Source organism: Sturnira hondurensis, unplaced genomic scaffold (assembly GCF_014824575.4).
Source record: "Sturnira hondurensis isolate 20B ecotype Veracruz unplaced genomic scaffold, ASM1482457v3 Scaffold0016684, whole genome shotgun sequence".
NCBI classification, from domain to species: Eukaryota; Metazoa; Chordata; class Mammalia; order Chiroptera; family Phyllostomidae; genus Sturnira; species Sturnira hondurensis.
The window spans coordinates 2787118-2811889 of record NW_028089315.1 but is presented as its reverse complement, the minus strand read 5'-3'; the positions used below and the strand labels follow the sequence as shown (position 1 = coordinate 2811889).

The 24772-nt window shown below is 37.6% G+C and overlaps 1 protein-coding gene and 1 long non-coding RNA gene across 5 annotated transcripts in view; one reads left to right on the top strand and one right to left on the bottom strand.

Annotated features, from left to right (window-relative positions):
• PRKG1 (protein kinase cGMP-dependent 1) overlaps positions 1-24772 on the top strand; it is a 1201643-nt gene that overhangs the window by 1143288 nt on the left and 33583 nt on the right. For 3 of the 4 annotated variants that reach the window (XM_037066937.1, XM_037066936.1, XM_037066938.1), the window contains one exon: positions 7632-7728. In XM_037066937.1, the coding sequence (XP_036922832.1) occupies positions 7632-7728 (97 nt within the window). Of the gene's footprint in view, positions 1-7457; positions 7531-7631; positions 7729-24772 lie in introns of those variants that run through there. The other variant, XM_037066939.1, reaches the window with a different exon arrangement.
• Positions 142-24772, bottom strand: part of LOC119001532 (uncharacterized) — a 57054-nt gene continuing 32423 nt past the window's right edge. Inside the window, exons 2-3 of the long non-coding RNA XR_005069600.1 lie at positions 4639-4781; positions 142-264 (exon numbers count right to left, since the gene is read on the bottom strand). This is a non-coding gene — a long non-coding RNA (uncharacterized LOC119001532). The remainder of the gene's footprint in view (positions 265-4638; positions 4782-24772) is intronic.

The following is a 24772-nucleotide window of genomic DNA, read 5'->3' as shown; positions in this document are numbered from 1 at the left end:
TCTTCTGGTGTTTAAGTACTGAAATGAATCACTTATGAGCAATTGGCCTGCCCAGTTGCAAAATAGAAGTAAACATACTTGTTATCCCATCATCAGAGAATCATGGAAAATAAATTAAATGAGAGAAATTTTAGAGTCCTTGGAAGAAAGGCATTTTCTAAATGCAGAATATTTGCATTACTACCATTCTTATGTTGCAGCAGATTTGAGAAACGCATTTTTCCTGTGTATTGCTGTTGGCTGTATCTCCTCAAGGGAATGTGTCTGAGAAACAAGCAGAACTACTTCACGACTAGAGTAGCAAAGAAAAAGTCTGTTGCTGAAAACTGCAGTTTGGGAAATGGAGGTTGCAAACTAATGTCATCTCAGATTCCCTGAGGAACAGATTAAAGTTTCTGGAGAAAACTGACATAATAAAATACTTTATATTCATGAAGCTACTTACAAAATTTATTTCTTTAAGTTTACCACTACTAAAGAATAGTGCCCATACTAGGGACCTCACCTATATGGTTTACATATAAATGAGAAATGATCTCTTTTTGTTTAGAATTCTAGGAATAGGGTTGCTTATATTTAAAGGAATTGTTTTTAACCTTATAGTAATGGGGATTTTTGTTAAACCATGATTCTTCCAATAGGAGGTAACTCTTTATGCAAACCTTAAACTATAAAATATTCACTGTGTTTTCCAGCAAAGTGGAAAGATTCCACTCTTAAAGTTTATGTGTCAATGAGATTTTTTAAAAAGCAATTAAATTAATAAAAGAAGATTGATGGGTTAATTATATATTCAGAAGGACTGTCCATTTTTTTCTTAGAGACTAAGTTTAATTAACTCTAAACATTTGAGAATCAGGGGAATAGAACATGTACCTACTGTTTTCACACATGCGCGCGCACACACACACACACATGTTAAAGTAGCAAAACGAGGCAATAGTCCCTGTATTTGAAGCCCAAATCACATCTTTGCTAACTATGCAAATAAGTATTACTGGTCCAATTCCCAATCCTACTTTCTCTCTTCAGTTACTTCTCTCGCTGGATTTTATATTTCCTTTACCATACCTACAAATTTCCCAATGCACCAAACCCTATAAGATCAGGAATTGTTATTGCATCAAATCCTGGGTCCCACATTAAGTTCTTATTCAATAGTTGACCAGCATTATATCTTGCATGTATCATAGACCATATATTTAGTATTTAAGGCTCACTTTAAGTTCTTACCCACTTTTTGGTTTAAATTTTTTTTTCAATTGTAGTTGACACACAATATTTATTTATTAGTTTCTGGTGTGAGTTATTACCCCCCTTTAACTATTTCTGTAGATCAGGGGTCCCCAACCCCCAGGTCATGGCCCAGTACTGCTCTGTGGCCTGGTTCCTAACAGGCCACAGAACAGGAGGTGAGCAGTGGGTGAGCGAGCGAAGCTTCATCTATATTTACAGCCACCCCCCTTCACTCACATTACTGCCTGAGCTCTGCTTCCTGTCATGTAGGGACAACTTTGCCTGCAAGTCCCCCTGTCTGCCACGGATGAAAGTAACAGTACCAAGACATGATCTGCTTGGGGAGGAGAGGTGGCCAATCTCTCAGGGGAGAAGGGCCAAGAGTCACTTCCTGAATGGCTTTTATTGGGTTGTAATACACAGGAATACAGGCAGCAAGGATCAAAGAGTAGATAACATTGCAGTAACTTTGGGAGACATACTCATTTCCTCCTCGAACCCTTATCATATGAATGAAAGCCCTCTGAGCAAAGCAGGTTTCACAGGACTTTAGGGACTCTTTCTTATACCTGATTTACCCCAGATCCTGCTCTAGCCAGCAAGAGGCTGCACCACCTCCCCCATCACAGGTTTTCAGGCTTTAAGTGGATTAGAGCCAGGGAGCACTTCTCCCAGAGGACATGGGCTATGTCAGAATAGCCGGGGGGCGAAGGTCCATCACTCCCTCTTTGTTGTACCCCCTCCCCCCCGAGTCCTTCCATCTTGGCCTCTCAAATGATTGTGTCTGGCTGAGGTTGCCCCTCCTCTGAGGAGTCTTACCTGTCATGGACTAACGGACCATGCATTGGGGGTTGAGGAGGAAGCGTTTGCTACCAGAGACAAGTTTTGTCTCCTTTGTGGCTCAAATTCCGGAGGTTGCTCACTCATCTCCATGGAGGGAAGTTACAACTCCTGAAACCAGGCAGAGTGGTTCCCAACACTGTCAGATCAGATTCTCGGGAGCATGAACCCTACCGTGAACTATGCACTTGAGGGACCTAGGTTGCACGCTCCTTGTGAGAATCTAGTGACCGATCACCTGAGGCGGACCTGAGGCAGTGATGCTAGTGCTGGAGAACAGCTGCAAATACAGATTCTCATTAGCAGAGAGGCTCGACTGCACCGAGAGCTTAATAAATCCACTGCTTGCAGACTCATATCAAAAGTCCATCAGTGAGTGGCAAGTAACAATTAACCTTCACCTGGTGGCAGGCGATAAAGCCATTCCAATACTCCCCTCCTGTGTCCATGGAAAAAATTATCTTCCATGAAACTGGTCCCCAGTGCCAAAAAGGTTGGGGACCACTGCTGTAGATGTTTATTTATAGGTTTCAGTACTCTTTGATAACAAAAAACGAAAAAGAATTTCAAGGCATTTATGTGAACATATAAGTAAACTAGGAGTCCAATTTAAACCTTATACACTTAACTTACTTAAGTGTATATTTGTCGGTATTTCTACAAAGTCCAGAACATTGAAGAAAGCAATGCTTGGAAGTACAGTCATCGACAAGAGCCAGGACCACAAGTAGTGAGCTTTTGTCTGTATGCTATGATGCTCCCTTGTACTATTTAAAATCTAGAGGTAACATTGTCTAATAAAATCTCATTTACCTGTTACTGCAATAGAATAAGGAACTTAGTCATAGATGAGAAGCCATAGGTGTTCACTAAAACATTTTATTTTCGTAGATTTCCCCAAGAACTGACAAAACTAAACTCAGCAGGACATGAAAATACACCCCAGGGCAGATGAGCCCAGGCAAAGCCTTGGTAACCGATTTGCATGTGGATTAGGAGAAGCTAATTAATGGATTTCCTTGCAGACCCTTAGAGTAGACCTCTGAAATTAATTTGGGTTGTAGATGAGCAGGGCTGGAGGAAACAGGACCACATTTGCCTTTTGTTCCCCTGGCTCTTAATCACTGGCTTTTGTAACCCATCTGGAATTATTATATTCCTGTGGATCCTTGGTCCTTACTTTGAAAATGCACACAGTACTGTCTGCTTTGTAAAATAATGCGGAATGATTTCTGTTATTATAATATCAAGGCAAAGATGAAATTTTAATCTCCATACATTTTGAACTGGGTTGAATTATACTTGGTTTCCAATATGTAGGTTTCCAGTATATAGGAGAGACGTTCACTTCCTTATCATGATGGTCAGTCAGGAGGCATGGAACCCAGTTCTGTTCAGGAATGATGGCAAAATCAATTCATGGGTGCATGGTAATGGAACAACAATTGCGGTGAATAATAAAGGACTCCTGATTCTTACTCCTTGGCTTTGTGGAAGCTGGCAATAGGGGAAGATAGAGAAAAAAAAAACTAATGGTTCTTGTCTACTTCCTAAAGAAAGTAAACATAATACTGTACAGATAGTAGTTTTAGAGAGAGGAGAAGCTTGTTCCAGTACTCTTTCTGTTACTACACTATGTATATATGTCTTGATGTCCCATCTTTACACCTGCAAGTTTACATTTTCACTGCTTTGGGGAGCTCCTTTGGTGTACAGGGAGAAATAAAGAGAGGAGGTGAAATTCTAGGCAGCCTTGTTCCTCTCCAGTGTCCTTCAGAGAAAATGCTCAGCGTCTCCCTGGTTAAAGAGCGCTGTTTGTTTTAGCAATTGTCTGTGGCTTCTGATAACCACAGCCCCAGCAGAATCTCCCAGCCAGGCATGTTCAAGAGACAGCATGTTATCTCTGTCTCCTGCACCCAGTATATTTATTCTTTTCTTGTGTATCTATTTTTGTGTTATCAACTGTCTTTGTAAGTTTGTAAACTCTCTGATGTCATATGCAGACACGGTCAATATTTGTAATTTTCTGAGAAGAAGATCCATACCTTTCACCTCATGCTAAATAAATAAATAAACTGGCAAGCAAACAAAATGTTAACAAATCAGTATCTCAAATTAAGGATCATTAGAGAATATGCTTTATGCACTAGAGAATATGTTTTGCTTTTTAAGCAAACAAACAACAGTCACTATATTTCTTACTGACATATTTTCCTTAGCACTTGGCAATAGTCCGTTTGGTAAAAACCGTGGATTTGCACAGATGGATTTTAGAATTGCATGAAGCCAGGCCTAATTCCTTGGACCTCGTACCTACCCCACAGTAGCAAGTTAGGAATTTCAGTTTCACATTCACTTCTTTCAGGCAAAAGTTTATTTAATAACAATGGCCACTTACTTAACCAATTTATTAAGTCTCTTTCCCATGCAAACTTTTATCAACTCTAATGAAAGTAGGACATTAGTAATAGATTCTAATTAGTAATAATTATCTACAGTTAATTATGAGTTAAAAGCAAGTAAAAATATCCCTCCAAGTTATGATCATAAGTGGTTACACACCTAGTGAAGCTAAATCGTCCATAATTCAGCTTTTTTACAAAGGTCCCTTCAAGTGGTGAATTTCATGGTTTTTTTTTTTTTAGTTATTAATTCAGAAAGGAGAAGTATACAGAGGCCTTGTGATAAAGATGTGACTCTTGTCCCTAAAGAGAATTCAAATGAGAAAACAGTAAATGCATATAAGATATTCAGCAACTAACAACATCTCTTTGATTGGAAGAGAGAAACTGCTTTAACAGTATTCTTACGTTGTTTGGCTTCCCCAAGAATCAGGAACTGAAGCAAACAGGAACAGAATACAGGATCGAGACCACAATTATCCCAAAGTCCCTTCAATTGTATCTCACCAGTCACTAGATAAAATCACCCAAATAACTAGTATTTTAAAAATTCACCTAGTCATATTAGCAAATTAATTAACAAAGATTAATGAAGTATGATGGCACTGTTAGCAATCTCTTTTCATTAAAACATAGGACAATTTTATTTAGCTGTAAAATTGGTGCTTCCAATGTGGGGGGCAGTATGTATTTAAGGGGATTTTATTTTTATTTAAGGGGATTTTAATGGCTGCCGAGAAAATGTCTACTATTCAACAGGAGATTTCCTATGTTCATCCCCTTAGTTAAAAATACAATCAGGAATCAGATAGTGAATATAAACAACATCAAGAAGATTTTGCTATAAAATGTGAGCACAAAGTAAGCTCCTTATAACTTTTGCATTCTATAGCTGTCTTTTTAAGCAATCTTTCTTCTTATTTATAGCAGTTCTAGCCTTTATAGAACTATTGTTTATGCCTATGGGACTAGATCCAGAAGGTCAGAAGCCAAGACCAAGTTAAAAGAGTTTTCGTCAATGCTCTTGGCACGAATGCGGCCTTTCCCCCCTCCCCCGACTCATTGGACAGCTAACGTTTTCCCTGGACCACGTCATTGACCCTAAAATTCTTCTATGGTCACTGGAATCTGCTTAGGTTTTTCAGGTGGCTAGAGCTGTGGTTCTCAACCCTACTGTGCACCAGAGTCACCCGACGAACCTTAAGAAAATACAGGCATTCAGATACTGCTTCCAGAGATTTCTGATAAACGGTCTGTGGGCAGACCCAGATTAAGTGGTTTCTATAAGATGCTCAAGTAGCTCTGAAGTGCAACAAACGGGTGAAGAGCTCTTCATTAGAGATCTTTCCAGCCTATTTTCACAGAGCCCACATGTAAGGATTTTGAGCTATCTTCAGGACATTTAAGTAATAACATCATACTATGTACATAAAATAATATCCAAGTAGTTGGAAAGATTTTATCCTCTTAATATCTGATATTTTAAGCCCAGCAAATGCATAGCATACTATTAAAAAATTAATAGTATGCTATTAATAATTAATAATTAGATTTTCTAGACCATCAACAAAGGCTTGATTGGGTACAAACTTTCATGGGTTCTAATCCTAACAGATGTCTTTTTAAAGCACCTGTTTGAACAAACTGCCGCTGGCCCTTTAAATGGGATGGAGTTTTAATTTTCTAAAAGTAGTGATGCAGTTGGAATGCGAGAAATGCACATTTGCTGCTTATGTTCCATTCTAGTAAACCATCTCCTGAATTACTATGTTGATCTCTTGGTTGTGTAGTTATTGAGATTAAGTCTACGAATGCCATTAGGATTGACCAGTAATAGCCTTGTTTATAAAGGTTCATTAGAGGGAGTTAATTTCACATAATCCTGCCATAAGGAAAAACAATGCTGTTTCTATCTTCTCATGAGTCTGTCAAGAATTGACTTGTTAAAAACTAGAACTGTGGTTGTAAACAAGAAAATGCTAAAAAGTTCACCTAGAAAGCTGTTTCACCTCTCCCCCAAGTAGAGACTCTAAATCTGTGTTTGGGTATAATGGAATAGCTGAAAAGCCATACAGCTCAACTCCAGACATGGCTGAAGATGATTCTATCGGCAAATCAATATAAACAAGCTGTGTTAGTGTCATTGACTCCAGCGTGTTTGTCATGTCTATCCATAGCGCAATACTGAATCAGGTCCCACCTGGCCGAAGGTCACGGTTTACACATAGCAATTCAAATACTTTATTTTGGGGACAGCTGAATTCCTCCCTGACCTGACTTTAGTGAGTGGGAGGATCATCTTCATCTTTATGCCTTCCTGCCCTTTCTAAAAATAGGAGGGCCTTTACCAAGGAGATATTTTAAGCAGCTCATATTCACTTGTCTCATCGTGAGAAGCTTATTTTGGCCACTTGCATGTGTCAGATTTGCATGCGTGCATAGTTAGACTTTCGGAGCCCAGGCCATGCTCCCACACCACTTCTATAAGACACTTGAAGACCTAGAGATCCTGGGATTACTAGCTGAGAGTCAGTGGGTAGACATAAATGATGAGAAGACACTGTTTAGGAATATGAATATGCTCGCAAAACCATCCATTTCAGATATTTGCACATCATTCCTCAGCTTTTTGGATCTGTTTTTATAAGACCTGGCTGTCACCTTACTTCAGAGACCTCAGTGATCTTGCTGCTTTTAGCAAATATTTATAGAAGCCACTGCCAGCCTGTGGATAAGGAAAACTAATGAGAAACTGCCATCCAAAATCTGAACGGCAAAAACAAAACCAAGCAAAACCAAAAAATCCAAAACAAAACCAAAAAAGAACAACTCAGACAATCCATGCTCACAAGAAGACGCGTAGAAAACTACCAAGATGTAACTTTGATTTGCTAACTGGATTTATCAGTCCCATGACTGGCATGCAGTGGCTACTTTGTATTTTTCTCATTTGAAAAACAAGTGCAAATCTATGTTTTTCTGCACAACTGGGACCAAAAAACTATGAGTGTGAGGAAACACAGACTGTAAAAGCAAGATGGAATTTAAGCAGGTAAACCCTGTTCCGCAGTCATGTCATTCCAGTACAGTTGCACGTGGTACTCGTGTTTGCGCCTCTAAGAAATTTCCGTTTTTTCGCATCAAAAAATCCAGATACGAAGCCGAAGCTGCTTTCTTCGCCAACCTGAAGCTGTCTGATTTCAACATCATCGACACCCTTGGAGTCGGAGGTTTCGGACGAGTGGAACTGGTAGGTGATTGCTCTTTGAACCCTTTTGAAAGTTTCTCTCTTCCTTTTTAACTTTTTCTGCCGTTTCTCCCTTTTCTTCTCTCTCGTCTTTAACTAGTGTTGTTCCCAAACTGGTGCCAAATAATTTCATATCAACATTTCAGAGTTTGCAAAGTGGGCTATATTATGTAGTGGATAAATTAAAAATAGGATAAATATTAATTTACACTTTAGAAAACCACCTAATAGTCCATGAAAGACAAACACATTTGCTTAGTGAGGGGTCACAAAGTGCTTTTTTACCCAGCTGATGTTTTATGATCTTTATTTGCTTCCACAGGTCTAAACAGTGCTCACTGATTTAACTATGTGCCCTGTCTATACTCACAATAATTAAAATATAAATTTAAATATGTAAAAAGAAATGACATAATATATATAATGATATATTTACAATGAATGATCCTTACGATAACTTTTTTAAAAATCAAGAAAATGGTGGCATAGTAGTAATTCTGTGATGCTGTAGATATGAGCATCTACTTAGTTTATAGTGCCTATATTTAGGCACTATAATTAAATGTGCCCAATATTTAACCATGTTAGATAATATGGTTTTAATACTTTATATCATGTATTTTACACACATTTATACACACAGACAGCTGTTTTCATGAAGATAACAGATTTTGCTACAAGTGTATACATTAAACACATTGCATGCATGGAATATAAGGCAAATTAAAGCATACTCTATCATGCTTTTATTTAAAATATAAATTTAAAAAGTGACATACTGCAACAAAAATCTGGGAAAAACTTATCCTATTAACTGTATATCACTGCATTCCAGCACCGTGTGAAATAAGCTCTATTCCAGTGCTGAGGTTTTCACCTCTCTGCTGAAAGCGGAGGAGCCCTGATATCAGACACCAGTACAGTGTGTTAGGAACTCCCTGAGACCATGTACGGTGGTGTAAACAGTTGCTGTTGCCACCAGGGGACCAGAGAAATCCCCTTCCATACCAGTCTGTTTGACCCAGTGCTATTTTTGATGTTTGTCCATTTGAGCAGCAATTGGGACTTCTGACTTTGACAGGCTTGAAAAAGATGTTATTTACTTAAACATTAGACAAGAAGGGTTAGAGCCATAACATGTTCCAACTGAGTTTGCATTGCATGTCCCTTAACACTGGTTGCAGGTGTTACAGGAGTACTACATCTGACGTGACCTCTGACTTCCCCGTGTGCCCCTGAGGATGGAAGCATTTGTAGTCAGAGGAGTAAAAATCAAGTAAAGGCCTAGAAGAGCCTCCTGCTTTTCTGAGTCCTGCCGATCAGTGTAGTCTTAGATTTACTTCTCAAGAAATTTTAATTTTGTGTTAGGTGTTCATATAGTGGATGAAGATTTATTAAACCGTTTTATACATGAACAGCATTGCATGGGTGGCGTGGGATGGAGGATGTCGGTGCATATGAACAGGACAAGGAAAGAGCTCTGTGCCTGATGTAGGTATTGTCTGGTGTGTTTATTGACGTAGTTGTGTGTTTCTGAACCCCTCTCTGAGTGAAGCATTGGAAAAGACAGAATTGCTTAGAGACTGATTTTGTGACTGTTTTAGTTTCTTAAATATTTTTTTAAGGTCTATGGACATTAAAATTGCTGTTTTAGGTGACAAAAAAATCAACATTACAACTTTGTGGGCTCCTAGAGGTCTGAGAACTTCAAGTTGAGAACCTTCAAGTTACCAGTGAGACATTTTATGAAATACAGGATAAGAATTTTCTTAGGATTTTTGCAGTGTTGATAATTGCTCACAGACACCAAGACCACTTTAAGCAGAACAATTAAATGCCAAGCTAATAATGTAAACATTTTAGAAAATTTCCTTACAAGTTTATGAGGAGGGACAAGCAACTAGTGACAGAATTAGGGAAGGTTCAATGTAGACATTCAAAAAGCAATACAGCTTAAATAGAAAATATATGTGTGTGTATGTGTTTTGTGGTTGTGTGTCTGAGTATATACATATCTATGCGTCATCTCCATCCCAGGAGAGATAGTCAAAGGTAGTGCAGCCTAATTTTCCTCTCATGGATATTATATTTCACTTTTACATAGATGTTTATAGACTAAAGTAAACCATGACCTCAAGAATGAATATATGTTAAAGGTATAGCCCGATTTGCAAAAACTTTAGATACATTGATGGATAATAAATCCATAGTGGATCATTAGGTGCATTAGAGGAAGAGAGACATGTCCTTGACCTCTGCAGTGAGGTCTTGTTGTGTAATCTTGCATTTCCCAAAACTCACCAGGGGATAATCAGGATACCCACATTTTCCTCACTGTTCAGTGTGGACTAGCCATTTAACTGATCACTGTTCCCTTAGAATCCAGTGCTCTCAGTGCTTACCACTTATTAACTGCCTGGTAATTACTGGGTATAAAAAGTGTCCTTTGTGATTGTTCATTTTTACATACCATATACTCAGTGATTACAGAATTGGGAGTCTGGCCTCGACACTTTGACTGTAATTACACGTGTGGTTGTCATAGCACATAGGGAGTCACCACGAAGACAGTGGTGGCCACACGGAAAATGGTACAGTGCCCGAACTGTTCCCAGTTAGGAGGAGGGGCCGGGCAGAGCCTACTTCTGTTGTGATTACGGAATTTTTCACTTCATGCAATGTCATTTTATCAATATTACAGAGGGCTATTTTAAGCCATAGGACATTCACGGTGTATGCAGCGCTGAGCACGTTAATACCAAATATGTGATATTGATGCCTTGAACCCGCCAGTCCTTAGTTCAGCAGTAATGTTGTTCAGATAAATGGTACTGTAAAAAACACCACAGGTTACACTTTAGTTTTGTAATCGTGTTTTAAACAAATGTTTTCCAGGAGTGGATGATAAGATGATAAACTCTTGAAATGAGTATGAAGAATTAAGAAATTGAATTTTTGAACCCCATTTCCTGTTCGAACTAAGTTAGGAGTGCAGTTTTATCATCGTTTTCATCATTTACTTTACAGCTATGTTTGTGCTATTTTGCATAATGATATCCTTCAAAGACTTCTTAGCGTTTCTTAAGTTTTATCATCTAGGTCAATGTGAATGAATTTAATGCCGGAGTATTTTTCAACTAGGAGTATTGCTAACTAGTTTATTGCCAATTTCTAGATATGTGAACATAATTCTGGTACAAACTTAAGGATTTGTTCAATGATGAGATCAGAAACTTAAACATATTATATAAATGGAAATTATGCTTTTAAGCTATTTAGTCTACTTCATAAATACATTTAGGATAGCTGATTTTAACTAGACACATCAGACACATCCTGTTCACAACCATTACCTTTGAAGTCATTATTGATGCTTTCTTTTCTGTTTTCTGGCATATACCATATTTTCTGTCCATTTTTTAATTTTGAATAGAATTTCTAATTCACTCAGTGCTACCTGTTGACAGCATATCTTTCAGAAAGCCACAATTTGTTCATAAAGACATTTTCAGCAAAGTAATTCAGTTCTTTTATTATGTATGATTTACAAATTAAAGACATCTAGGTAAACCTCTTCATATTTAAGATATGACCGTAAAATACAAAGATTGATTTTATGAATCCCAAGTAAAAAATTAGTCTCATCGAATTATGGTCACGTTCCTAATTTACTCTATTTCTGCTCTTGTCAGAGAGGAGCTTGCTTTCCAGAATAGATTTGCAAAACTCAAACTTTTTAAGCTGGCATTACTATGTAGTGGTTGTCTTAAATGTTAGATGTTGAATCTATTTATCCAGTTACTCACTACACTCTATAAAAAAACAACATACTTGGATAAAATATAGGAACAGAGATATGGAAGATATAAAATGAAAGCACTGCAGGATAATTTATTAATAAACTGATTTTAATGGTAATTTTTAATCAATGAATAAAACTTCCTAACTAAAATAATCAAGCCTTTCATTTGAACCCTGCTTTATACAATTCAAATTGCTTTTGTACCCAGTATACCATTTTGCCTGGAGAACTATCCTGAGAGGAGAACATGGGACATGATCTACATTTCATAGGAAAAAAGTGAAGAACAAAATGTATAAATGACCTACGAACATGCAGCCATTGAAAGAGCTGTTGTTATTGCCCAGAACTCCTTAACTAAAAGTTTTTCCCATTATCTGGCTTCTAAAAATATATAAATTCCTATCACCACCACCAACAGCCACCACCTTGAAATCAAACAAATGTTACATCATTATCGCAGATTTTTTAAAACACCTTTGTTTTAAAAGAATCTTATAGAATTCAAGAATCTTATAGAATTCAGGAATCTTAATTAGACATAAACCCAGAATAAATACTACGATTATGTTATTCATCTTTTCTTTTGCCAAACCTTCAGAGTCTTTTTTTCCCTGAATCTTTGCTGCTCTTAGTGCCTGTGGAGCAAAAAAATTAGTATAACGTGGCAGTTAAAATCTAGAGCACTGGACTTAGACTTTGTGGATTCAGATCTTACCAGCCATGTATGCTTAGTCATTTACTTATGCCTTCTGAGACTCAGTTCCCTCATCTGTAAAATGATATGGATAACAACAGGGTATGTGTCTCATGATATTGCAAAGATCGTATGAGTTAAATCCCCCAAAATGGTACCTCACATGTCATATAGGTCAGTATATATTGTCAATGTTGATATAATAATTATTATTAAAATATGCTAATGGTAGCTATCTTTATTAATAATTTTCAGTAAAACCAAAGAAAAGGAGGGGAGTAGAATACCTGTATTCTTTTTCCTCCCATTGCTTGGCTAGGCCCTGAGAATACAAGCGTTCGTCCAGTGTAAGAAAGAACTTGAAGTCTTCAAACCGCCTAAAGCTCCTTACTTTTTGATCTGTCCCAAGTGGAGATGAGAAACAATTTTCAATTTTCCTCACACTGAACCTTCGTGTACCTCAAATAATCTGCTCTTACTTATCCATTTCTCTTCTAAATTGTAAAGCCCTACCTCTTAACTTCTCAATGGGAATCACACTCAGTGCAGACTGCCGAATCATATCCAGTTTCTCCACAGCCTTCTAAAACCTCCCATTCCTTCTGGGCTGCAGTCCCACAGTCAGCTTGCCCAGAGGGGGCAACGTGCAGGTTGCCGGAGGCACGCCACACTCAGTCATTTGTGTAAGAGGGATAGTTAGATGCTGTAGATACAGGCATCTGCTGAGCGCTCATTGCTTTTTTGCCAGCTTCCTTGGAACTGTCCATCACAGGCAAGCAGGCCTGGAGGGCTATGAAAATCAACTGAAAAAAAAAAGAGAGCCTACGAGATGCTTAAGCAAGAAATTAGGTGATAAACCCTTTGCTCAATCAACAGAGTTTTGTTTCATGATTATGAAAGGCGGACAGCTTAAATTCAAAGGGAAACCCCGTGTAAGATGAAAACATTTCGAGAGCTTCTTCCTGCCAAGCCACAGGGCAGTGAAACAGAATAGCTCAGGGATCTCTGGGCGGCATTGGCCTGTGTGCTCCACGGTGACTTACACTGAGGAAGGAGCCTGGGGAGACCCTGCTGCCCTGAGGCCTGTGTCCTCTGTAACCAAAGTCAGTAAGGACTCAGCACTGGTTGAAAACTCAAAGTTCGCCTCAATTTAACACAGCCTTTTCTCTACTGGATTTATGATTAGATATGCTATCATCCCCAGTTTAGGTTTACTCTTAAAAGAAAACTGACACAAATTATTAACTGTAATAAATAGTACTGATTTCTAAAAAAATACATCATGTAAATAGCTAATGAAAATTCAATCCAATAAATGGTAATTGAATGTAATAGGTGTAGTCACAATATAATGAATGGAACTCCTAAAATATCTAACCACATGACAGTTTCTAAGCAGAAATCACAGGCAGTCAAGTCAATCTCTACTTTGACATATGCCAATGTAACGTAAGATATGCCTTCATTTATCTTGTCACAGTACAATATACTTTTGTTTTGTCTACTTATATTTGTAAAAGTTTGATTATTCGATGATGACAGAACACTTTCTTACACACCTTTTGAAATTATAAGAATTTTATATACTAGCTATCTGCTAAAATGAGTGTTTTTCATTAAAAGTGCTTGGAGTCAGTGGCCTACAGTAAAGTAAAATGTTAACAGTTTTTCCTCCAAACTTGCATGTTATTCTAGAAAGACTGATGTAAACCCAGAAGTCACTAGACATGTCTTTGACTTGTGATAACTCGCAATAAAGCTCTTCAAAAGTTAGCACTTGATCATACTCACATTTCTGTTTTCTGTGACAATTTGATTTTTTTACCCAAGTGAATTTATAGGCACATTACATTCAACAACAGTTTAATTATTAAGAAATTCCCTGGTTTTTGCCAGATATAGAAACATCAGATATGATTCCTGCCCTCAAAGATTATTCTTCTCTAAGAAAGATGGAGTCAACATATATGAAAAATAGTAAATAACATTAATTAGTATTATTTCAAGTTCTAAATTATGCAGATGAATTCTCGGCATTTGAGAGGAGAGAGAGCATTTGGAGATGGTGGAATAAAGAAGACCCTGTGAAGACACAGGCCTCCAGCCAGGGTTGAGAGAATAGTTTAGGATTTAAGTAAACAGATGGGGAAAGGCCATTCCAGGAAAGGATTACAACACAAAAGGCCACGTGTTGTCACAGGACGCCAAAGCAGGTGGCCTGTTGAGAGTAGAACTTGTGTGGTGGTGCAGTGAGAAATAGTATTAGATAGCAATTGAGAAAGTATAACTGTATTATATTCTTAAAGGAGATTAGACTTTGTGGTATTAGGTATTTGGGGGCATTAGGTATTTTGGGATGTTAGGTCATGGAATGTAAGTGATGAAAGCATACAAACACAGATTCAGCTCTAAACTTCCACCCTCAAGATAAAAGAATGCACTGTAAGGTCACTTGGCAGGCTATTTTTAGGTGGCACTGCTCTCAGAGGAAAACATCATAACTTCTCTTCTGAATAAGGTAGTTTACTTTGTGCCGAGATGTATTCCACATCCCTAAAAATTCTATGTAAACACTTTCGAAGAGAGATTCCTTCCATGAGAAGGAAAAACAGCCCCATTGCCTATGTCAGTAATGTCAAACATAGCCATGTACTTTTAAATCAAATGACTTTGCTTTCTGGACACAAATATAAAAAATATTGTTCTGTATGTCTCAATGTAGCTCACCAAATATATACATTTAATTTATTACGACTTTATCCTCTGTTCCTCATATTACTATTCTCCAATGCCATTGACATGCACCACATAGTATTAGCTTGAACATCGAACTATGAGATCAGGAGATTTTTGTGGGCCAAAAAGCTTGGTTCTTAGTCCCATTTCCAGCCGTAAGCAAAAACCTGTAAATATGTGTCAAACTGGTTTAACTATTGTACATTTGAAATACATTTATTTTATCTTTTTAAGGATTTTATTTATTTATCTTTAGTGGGGAAGGGAAGGAGAGAGGGAGAGAAATATCAATGTATGGTTGCCTCTCATACATCCCCTCCCGGGAACTGGCCTGCAACCCAGGCATGTGCCTTGACTGGGAATCGAACTGTGATCGTGTGGTTCACAGGCCCGTGCTCAATCCACTGAGCTACACCAGTCAGGGCAAAATACATTTATTTTTGTACAGGCTCTTATAAAAATTTTGAATTATACAAACAGCAAAGAGGAAAAGGTATTTTTTTTTAAATATCAGAAAGGGTGAAGTTTCAGTATAGGATATATTATTACCACAGTAGGATCTGACTATAAGCAATTTGATTAACATTATTCCAGCATATAACAATAAAAAAATACCATGAAGTTATTTACACCCTACATCTCAAAAGTATGACTAGAAGGCAAGTCTTTTTATGAGTTAATAGGATTATATCTCAGAATTGAGCTTTGCACTATGTGACCCTCTCTTTCATTCAACACATTTTAAACCTTCACAGTCCATAAATGGAAGAAATTGAAATGTCAGCTAATAATACTCAGCTCCATCCGTGTGAAGTTTTAGATTATAATTGTGCTTTAAGTGTTCGAGGAAGTTGAATTATATGAAACGTTCAAGCCATCAAATTAGAAATGTGTAAGAAAGTTTTAAAACTGTTTTATGTAGCATTTTCAAATGTGTAAGATTATTCATAGAAGTAAAATCTTGGGAAAGAAAAGTAAGTGATTATTTGATTAAGGAAAATAATTTGAAGTGTATTTCAGGTAATGCAATATAAGTATCAATTTTAATAATAACTACAGAATGAAATAATGTTTTTTTAACACAGGTATTATAGGGAAGAGAAATGGTATGTTTAAATTGCACTTTTTAGTAAACACAGTGCATCAGTGTAGGTAGCCTTTTGAGTCAAAATGAATGATTTGCTAACTTCCCATTAAGGGAAATCACAAGTGTTTTAGGATTTGCAAGTGACTTCTTCGTGTTGTAAGGAAAAATAGAAAAGTGTTAAGTTTTTTTCCTGATCTTCCTCCAAACTGAAAGCTAACTATCCTTTGAAAAAAAAAAAAAAACACCTCCTCTGTGGGGGCAACTTTGCCCTCAAGTCCCCCTGTCTGCCACGGATGAATGTAACACTACCAAGACATGATCTGCTTGGGGAGGAGAGGTGGCCAGTTTCTCAGGGGAAAAAGGGCTTGAGCCCCCTCCTCCAGGGGCTTTTATTGGGTTGTACTACACAGGAATACAGGCAGCAAGGATTAAACAGTAGATAACATTTCAAAGAAGTCTGAGTCAGTGTCTGTCAGGAAAGGGGGTTGCAAAAACTATGGGAGACATACTCATTTCCTGCTCGGACCCTTAACATACGAATGAAAGCACTCTTGGCAAAGCAGGTTTCACAGGACTTTTAGGAATTCTTTCTTATGCCTATTACCTCAGATCCTGCTCTAGCCAGCAAGAGGCTGCACCACCTCCCCCATCATAGGTTTTCAGGCGTAAGTAAATTAGAGCTGGGAAGCGCTTCTCCCAGAGAACCTGGGGACTTGGACTTTGTCAGAATAGCCAGGAGGCAAGGGTCCATTGCTCCCTCTTTGTTGCAGCCCCCTGAGTCCTCCCATGATGGCCTCCCAAGTGATCAAGTCTGGCTTAGGTTGCCCCTCTCTGTGAGGAGTCTTACCTGTCATGGACTTCTGACCATGCTTTGGGGCCAGGGATAGGAAACTGAGGCAGCATTTGCTACCAGAGACACGCTTTGTCTCCTGTGGCTCGCATTCTGGAGGTCGCTCGCTCATCCTTAGCCATGGGGGGTAGTTACAATTCCTGTTACCAGGCAGAGCAGCCTCCAACACTCCTCTATAAAAGTAGCTCTACTTATTTTTTGAGCAATTTGAATTTAATAATATAGATATTTCTAATATTTCTTCTCACTAGCTATAGAAGTAAATTTTAAGTCTGAAGGCAATTTATAAAGCAAATGAGCTTTTCCATATTTTTGTTGAGGTGCTGAGGTAAAGGTGGGAAGAAAAGCAAGGATAGAAGGAAGAGGACAAAGAAAAGGAAGGCTATTTATTCATAATTAAAATAAGCTACTTTTTAGCCCTGGCTGGTGTAGCTCAGTGGATTGAGCACAGGCCTGTGAACGAAAGGATCGCGGTTCGATTCCCAGTCAGGGCACATGCCTGGGTTGCAGGCCAGTTCCCGGTTCCCGGTTCCCGGCAGCAGATGCATGAGAGGCAACCATACATTGATATTTCTCTCCCTCTCTCCTTCCCTTCCCCTCTAAAGATAAATAAATAAAATCTTTAAAAAAATAAGCTACTTTTTAATGTTCCTTTGTTCTATAAATTGTATACCATATATAACTTAGTGGTTATTAATAAAATAAGAAGATTAATACATGAAATCTTTACCATAAAATTTTACAACAGCACCATACCTTTTATGTGTTGTGGCTGAGAAGCTTCCCAGATCTAACATCTCTGTTAAACTCAGAATCCATCCTTCGCATTCTGTGTGTACTGGACATGTGTTCCCCGCAGGCTATGACAAGTTCCCTAGGCTCGCCTCCCTGGTATGTCCTGTGGGACAAAGCAGATGCTGCACTTGATTCTTGTTTAGGCATTGACTAAAGAAAAGAAACTGTGTGGTGTTAATGTGCAGGGCACATGGAGAGTGAACCTGTGGACAGCTAGTGAGAGAGGTGATTTTAACAACCAATTGAAAACAGGAGTTTTTATAAGACTATAGTGATGCTTACCTAAAATTTATAGGACCAGTACACAGAATAAAGGAAGTCTCATCTAAGAATTAGTAGCAATTTTTGAGTTGTGAAATGTTAAGGAATGCAATTCAAGACTAATTTGTAGAAGAGGAGCTTTCTGTGCACTTAAAAATTTTGTTTCCTTTCATGAATATAGTCAGTCAGCTTCACTTAACTATGTGGGCATGTGAGTATGTCATATGCGAAGAGTTATTGGAGGAGGGGTAATAACATTCATTTTTTGTTCTCTGTAAAAGTAAAACTTCCTTAAATTCCCACAGATTTTTCTATGCCATTTTTTCATTCAGTTAGTTGTAGTAACAAATTTAAAACATAGCTATGAATTTTAGTGGTAAAATAGTATTTATGGGTACCCATCTTAATTAGCATGCCCATGTATCTTAGAAGTCGTAGTAATGATAATTCTTATGTAGCACTTCTAAATTTTCAAAGTATTTTCACATACAATATCTATGTATATAAGATATGGTGATTTTATTACCATTTTGTAACTAAAAATATGAGGACTGAGAAGATTACATAAACTTGCATATGATTGCAGTATGTACATTATTAAAAATATTAAAAGACATTGCCTAACAGATACCTATTATTTTGACTAGATGATTTTAAAGAATATTGTGGTAATTATATACATTTCGCTTAAATTGACCCGTGATCCTGCTTTTCTTTTTTTTTGCATGTGAGGACATTTTTGAATTTAGAACTTTGAATAAATAGCAAGTAGATAAGTAATAATAAAAATAAAAGATAAATTTGTTCATAAAAATGTTAATAGAGTACCAGTAAAATAGAAATACAGTCTTGCTGTAGCTGGTGCAGCTCAGTGGATCGAGTGCCAGCCTGTGAAGCAAAGGTTCAGTAGTTTGATTCCCACTCAGGGAACATGCCTGGGTTGCAGGCCAGGTCCCCAGTAAGGAGCACAGGAGAGGCAACCACACATTGATGTTTCTCTCCCTCTCTTTCCCCCTCCCTTCCCCTGTCTAAAATAAATAAATCTTTTTTTTTTATTCATATTTTTCATTTTATTTATTTATTTATCTTTAGAGGGGAAGGAGAGAGGAAGAGAAACATCAGTGTATGGTTTGCCTTTCGTGCGTCCCCTGCTGGGAGTTGGCCTGCAGGGAACCGGCCTGCAACCCGGGTATATGCCCTGACTGGGAATCGAACCCAGTCCTCTGGTTCGCAGGCCCGCACTCAATCCACTGAGCTACACCAGCCAGGGCTTGTATTTTTAAAATAAATAAATCTTTAAAAAAGATTTAAAGATTTACAGTCTTGACTAATTGAAGAACTTTTATTAAAGGGGTAAAGATAAGCATAAAAGGAAATGCTTTTCTGACATTTAATTTCCTAAAATGTACCGGTAAATTAAAAATATATCTTACAAGCAATAAAGACAAGAACTAGAAAATATCAATGTATATATTTCCTGGCATTTTCTTCTTTTTAAAAATTTCTTTAAAAGCTTTGCTGAGGTATAATTATTTTTTTAAATTTTTATTAAATTTATTGATGTGACATTGGTTATTAGGATTGTATAGGTTTCAAGTGTACATTTCTGTGATAATACATCTGTATATTGGATCCTGTGCCCATGACCCAAAGTCAAACCATCTCCCATCACCATATATTAGGCTCCCTCTACCCACTCCCTTCCCTCTGGTAACCACCACACTGCTGTACGTGCCTATGAGTTTCAGTTTTATATCCTACATATGAGTGAAATTATATAATTGTTAGCTTTTTCTGACTTATTTCACTTAGCATAATATTCTTAAAGTGTATCGATGGCAGTAGTTCATCTTTTCTAATGGCTTAGCAGTATCCCATTGTGTACACGCCCTGCATCTCCTTTATCCAGTCCTCTGTCAAAGGACACTGTGGCTGTCTCCCTGGCTTGGCTACTGCTGAGACAAACACAGGGATGCATGTATCTTTGTGAATAAATGTTTTCGAGTTTTTCAGGTAGATCCCTAGGATGCTGGGTCATATGGTTACCCTGTTTTAATTTTTTGAGGAACTGCCAGACTGTTTTTCACCAGCAGTGAATGAGGGTTCCCTTTTCTTCACAAGCTCCCCAACACTTGTTATTGTTGATAATAGCCATTCTACCAGGTGTGACATGGTATCTCATTTAGTTTTGATTTGCATTTCCCTAATAGCTCGTAGAGTTGAAAACCTTTTCATGTATCTCCTGCCATTTGTATGTCTTCTTGGGAAAAGTGACTGTTTAGGTCCTTTGCCCATTTTTAATTGGATAATTTGTTTGATGTTGAGTTTTATGAGTTCTTTGTATATTTTGGATATGAATCTTTTGTTGTAGCAGTTGTTTGAAAATATCTTCTTCCATTCTGTTGGTTGGCTTTTGTTTTGTCAGTGATTTCTTTTGCTATGCAGAAGCTTTTAGTTTGATATAGTCCCATTCATTTATTTTTGTCTTACTTCTCTTGTCTTTGGGATCACATTCATAAAGTGTTCTCTACAACCAAGGCCTATAAGTTCAGTACCTGTATTTCTTCTATGTAATTTATTATTTCAGATCTTATATTTAGGTCTTTGATCTATTTTGAATTAATTTTTGAACATGGGCACAGACTACCCAGCACCATTTATTGAAAAGGCTTTCTTTTCTCCATTGTATGTTTTTGGCTCCATTGTCAAATATTATCTGCCCATATACATGTGGTTTTATTTCCAGGCTCTCAATTCTGTTCCATTGATCTGCATGTCTGTTTTTCTGCCAATACCTTGCTGTTTTGGTTATCATAGTTCTGTAGTATAATTTGAAGTCACATAGTGTGATACCTCCAGCTTCAATCTTTTTTTCTCAGGATTGTGTTAGCTATTCAGAGTCTTGTAGTTCCATACAAATCTGGTAGTTTTTTGTTTTTCTTAAAAATGGCATTGGGATTTTGAAGGGGACTGTATTAAATCTGAATATTGCTTAGGGCAATATGGCCATTTTAACCAATGGTCTATATTGATTTTTCCAATCCATGAACATGAATACCTTTCTATTTCATTGTATCTTTTTAAATCTGTTTTAATGATTCTTTATTATTTTCAGTACATGGTTGTTTCACATTCTTTGTTAAGTTTATTCCTAGGTATTTTATTCTTATGGTTGCAATTGAAAAAGTAATCGATTTTTTAATTTCTTTTCTGAAATTTTGTTGTTAGTTAATGGGGAAGCAGTGGATTTTTCTACATTTTTGTATCCTGAAACTTTACTGTATTTGTTTATTGTTTCTAATAGTTTTTTTTAGTGAGGTCTTTAAGGTTTTTTATGTACAGAATTATCATCTGTAAACAATGATGCTTTTACTTCTTCATTCTTTTATTTCTTTCTTTTGCCTTATTGCTCTGGCTAAGACTTCCAGAATTATGTTGAATAAGAGTAGGGAGAATAGGCATCCTTGTCTTTTTCCTGATCTTAGACAAAAAGCTTTCATTTTTTTCACCATTGAGTTCATGATATTGGCTGAGGGTTTGTCATATATGGCCTTTATTATGTTGAGGTTCTTTCCTTTTATACCTATTTTACTGACTGTTTTAATCATAAATGGATGCTATATCTTACCAAGTGCTTTTTTCTGCATCTGTTAAGATCATACTTTTTTATTATTTTTTTGTTAGTATTGTGTCCTACATTGATTGCTTTGCATATGGTGAACCATCCGTATGCCTCTGCGAGGTATAATTTATATACCATAAAACTGTACAGCCATCACTACAACCCAGTTTTAGAACATTTCTCTCTCTCCAGTAATAACTGTTCCGCCTATTTGCAAATACTTTTCATTCCCACCCCCATTTCTGGCAATTGTTAACTTATTTTTTGTCCCTTAAGATTAGCCCTTTCAGGTTCATATTTTCTTATGCTAAAATTTGTTTTACACTAAATGTTTTTATTTTCTACATGAATAATTTCAAATCTAGTTCCATACGGTTTCAGGGGGGTTAATGTACAGCTACTTCATGACTTTTCCTTGAATACTGTGATAATTTTATGGCTACTTTATGTAAGCTATTTCCTGAACACAGAGTTTGAGGCTGTTATCTAATAGGACCATAAAGAGTTGTCTGGCAGTAGAGGAATATTGGAAAATGATGGCAGTAAAACAACCTAGAGCTGATGCATGAGTAGAAAGTATGATAGTTGGCTTATTTATTTACTTGGCTGTGAAAGTTTAATTATGAGCCTTTTGCCAAATTTTGTGAATCTGGTTGAGAACTAAACCAGAGTAGAGCGAAGCACACTCCAGAAATTCAGGATAGCAAATCTGATAGTTGAGCGTTCTTAAATGATCTTTAGTCAGCAGCTTATCAGGAGATATTTCATGAATACGGTACTTGGATTTTATTCAGATACCTTCAGCATAACTAGGTGTCTTTGCTGAGTTAGCGCACACCAGTGGTCCCCAGCCCTCTGACTTTCCTGGGAGGATCTTGGGTCCCGTGAGTCTGTGGCATTCTGGTTTAAAGTGGAAGCAGATATTCTGCGTGTGATGCATTAAGGAACAAGTGAGGTATTTACAGAGTGTGAACAGTGGTTCTAGCTCTAGGGCTGTCTCCACTCAAGCAAAGATAAAACAGAAAACATTAATAGATAGGCTATATATTTTTGTGAACTTTTTGTAATCAATACTTACCAAATTGGCAATCAATAAGACTGACTCCCAGTGATCTCTGAATTTCTACCTACCTTCCATTGGCAACAGATATCTGCCACCCACCAGCTGTTATCATCCTTTCCTACCTTCCCACACCTGCCAAACCCCCACCTCCCTTGGCTTCTCCTTGCCGGATTCATGCACCAAGATGCCCAGATCTCTGATAACACACTGAGGCGTGTGTTATAAATGCCTCAAAAAATGGCAGTGAGCATTTGGCCGGTTTCTCAAACCATGTGTCTCGCATGAGTGAAGCTTAAATGTAATAAATAATTCATGGTTCAGCTTTTCTCACAGAGTCTATGAATTAGTTCCATTAAGGTCTCGTTTGTAAAGCATCAATCACTGTACTTTTAACTTATTTTTTTATTTGGCTGATGAGCGGCAGCAAATAATGGCAATAGAATGGGCCCAAAAGACCTGAGCACGAACAGTTTTGCCACTTGACAGACAGCTCTGTGGGCTGAAGCAAGATGTTAACCTGTCTAGTACTCCTCAGTTTGCTCCTCTAAGTAATGGGATAATAACTGTATCTTCAAAAAGTTGCCAGTAAGATTAAGAAAACTCATCCGCTGCACTCTTTGCGACACCTAATAAGAGCACTATTAACATTAGCTATTGTTCTCATTGATTATGAAGTATTTGTAAAAACAAAACTTCCTTTTGCCATTAAACGTTGACTTTAGGACTAAATGGAATAATCTTTGTGGCTATACCCAGTAGTTCATGTTTAATGAGGGTTTTCTTCCCTATTTCTCTCTGACTTTCTCCTGATGGCTTCACTTATTTCCCTAAATTCTTCCCAATAGAAAGTTTAAATAGCAAAAGAAATAGCAAAGTAGGTTAAATTTTTAACCTAAATTCCTGGCTACAGTGAAATAAATTAAACATATGGGTATAGTTATATAACAGCAATAAGCTGGTTATAGCAAAAATGGTAAGTCTGCTTGGAATCATAGAATTTACCACTTAGAGGGGAACTAGAGTTATGAAGGCTAAAGTCTTAAGAGATGGCCATAGTCCCAGCAGCTAACTGACCCCAAGAGCTAGTTGGCAGCCAAGTGGACATTGTTTTAGAGATAATCTAGTAGCTGCTATAATTGAGGATATCACACTTTAGTCATTCAAGAAAAAACACAGTTAGCCCTGGCTGGTAGCTCAGTGGATTGAGCACAGGCCTGCGAACCAGATGATCGCAGTTCGATTCCCAGTCAGGGCACATTCCTAGGTTGCAGGCCAGTTCCCGGCAGGGGCCAGTTCCCAGCAGGGGATACACGAGAAGCAACCATACATTGATGTTTCTCTTCCTCTCTCCTTCCCTTCCCCTCTAAAGATAAATAAATAAAATATTTTAAAAAAAACACAGTTAAAATATCTTATAAAGATAAAAATTGAAAATTCAGGGCTGAATCATATAGATATTTGGTCAAGTATGTTTCCTGTACATCATTAAAACATAGAAATATTTTCTTCCTTTTTATGCATTATTAAAGGTCCTTTTGGAAAGAAGAAGTAGACCAAAAATACTACGTCACTTGTTTTCATGACTTCCCTGGTATTTCTCCTGTGAAGCTCAGAGATACGCAGTGTGCAGTTTACATGCTTAGGAGCTCAGCTCTGTCATGGCTTTGTCAGTGATAAATATCATGGTTTATTTCATTCTTTGATTCACTTAACAAATATTTCATGAGCATTCCCTATGTCTGGCACAGTAAACAGAAAAAACCCCACCAACCTTGGGTCGCTTCCAGTCACATGTGAGAAGACAAACACTAAACAAGTGATCAAAGAAATGTTTAGTGTGTTAGCTTGTGAAAAGAGGTACAGAGAACACTGAAAAAGGGGGAAGTGAGTGGTTCCCCTTTTATGTGGACCAGTGTGAGGAGAGACTCTCTGATTAGGAAACATTTGGGTGAAGAACTCGGGAACTGAGAGGGTGACACCTGGGAATACTGGTGAGAGAACATTCACGCAGGAGAACACCACAAGTGAATAGTTGGAGGCAATCTAGGAACAGCAAGGCGGCTGTGGCAACCCCGACAGAGTGGGCAAGTGGGGAGTGAGGCTCATGGGTAGCTGGGCTCCAGGTGATATAGGA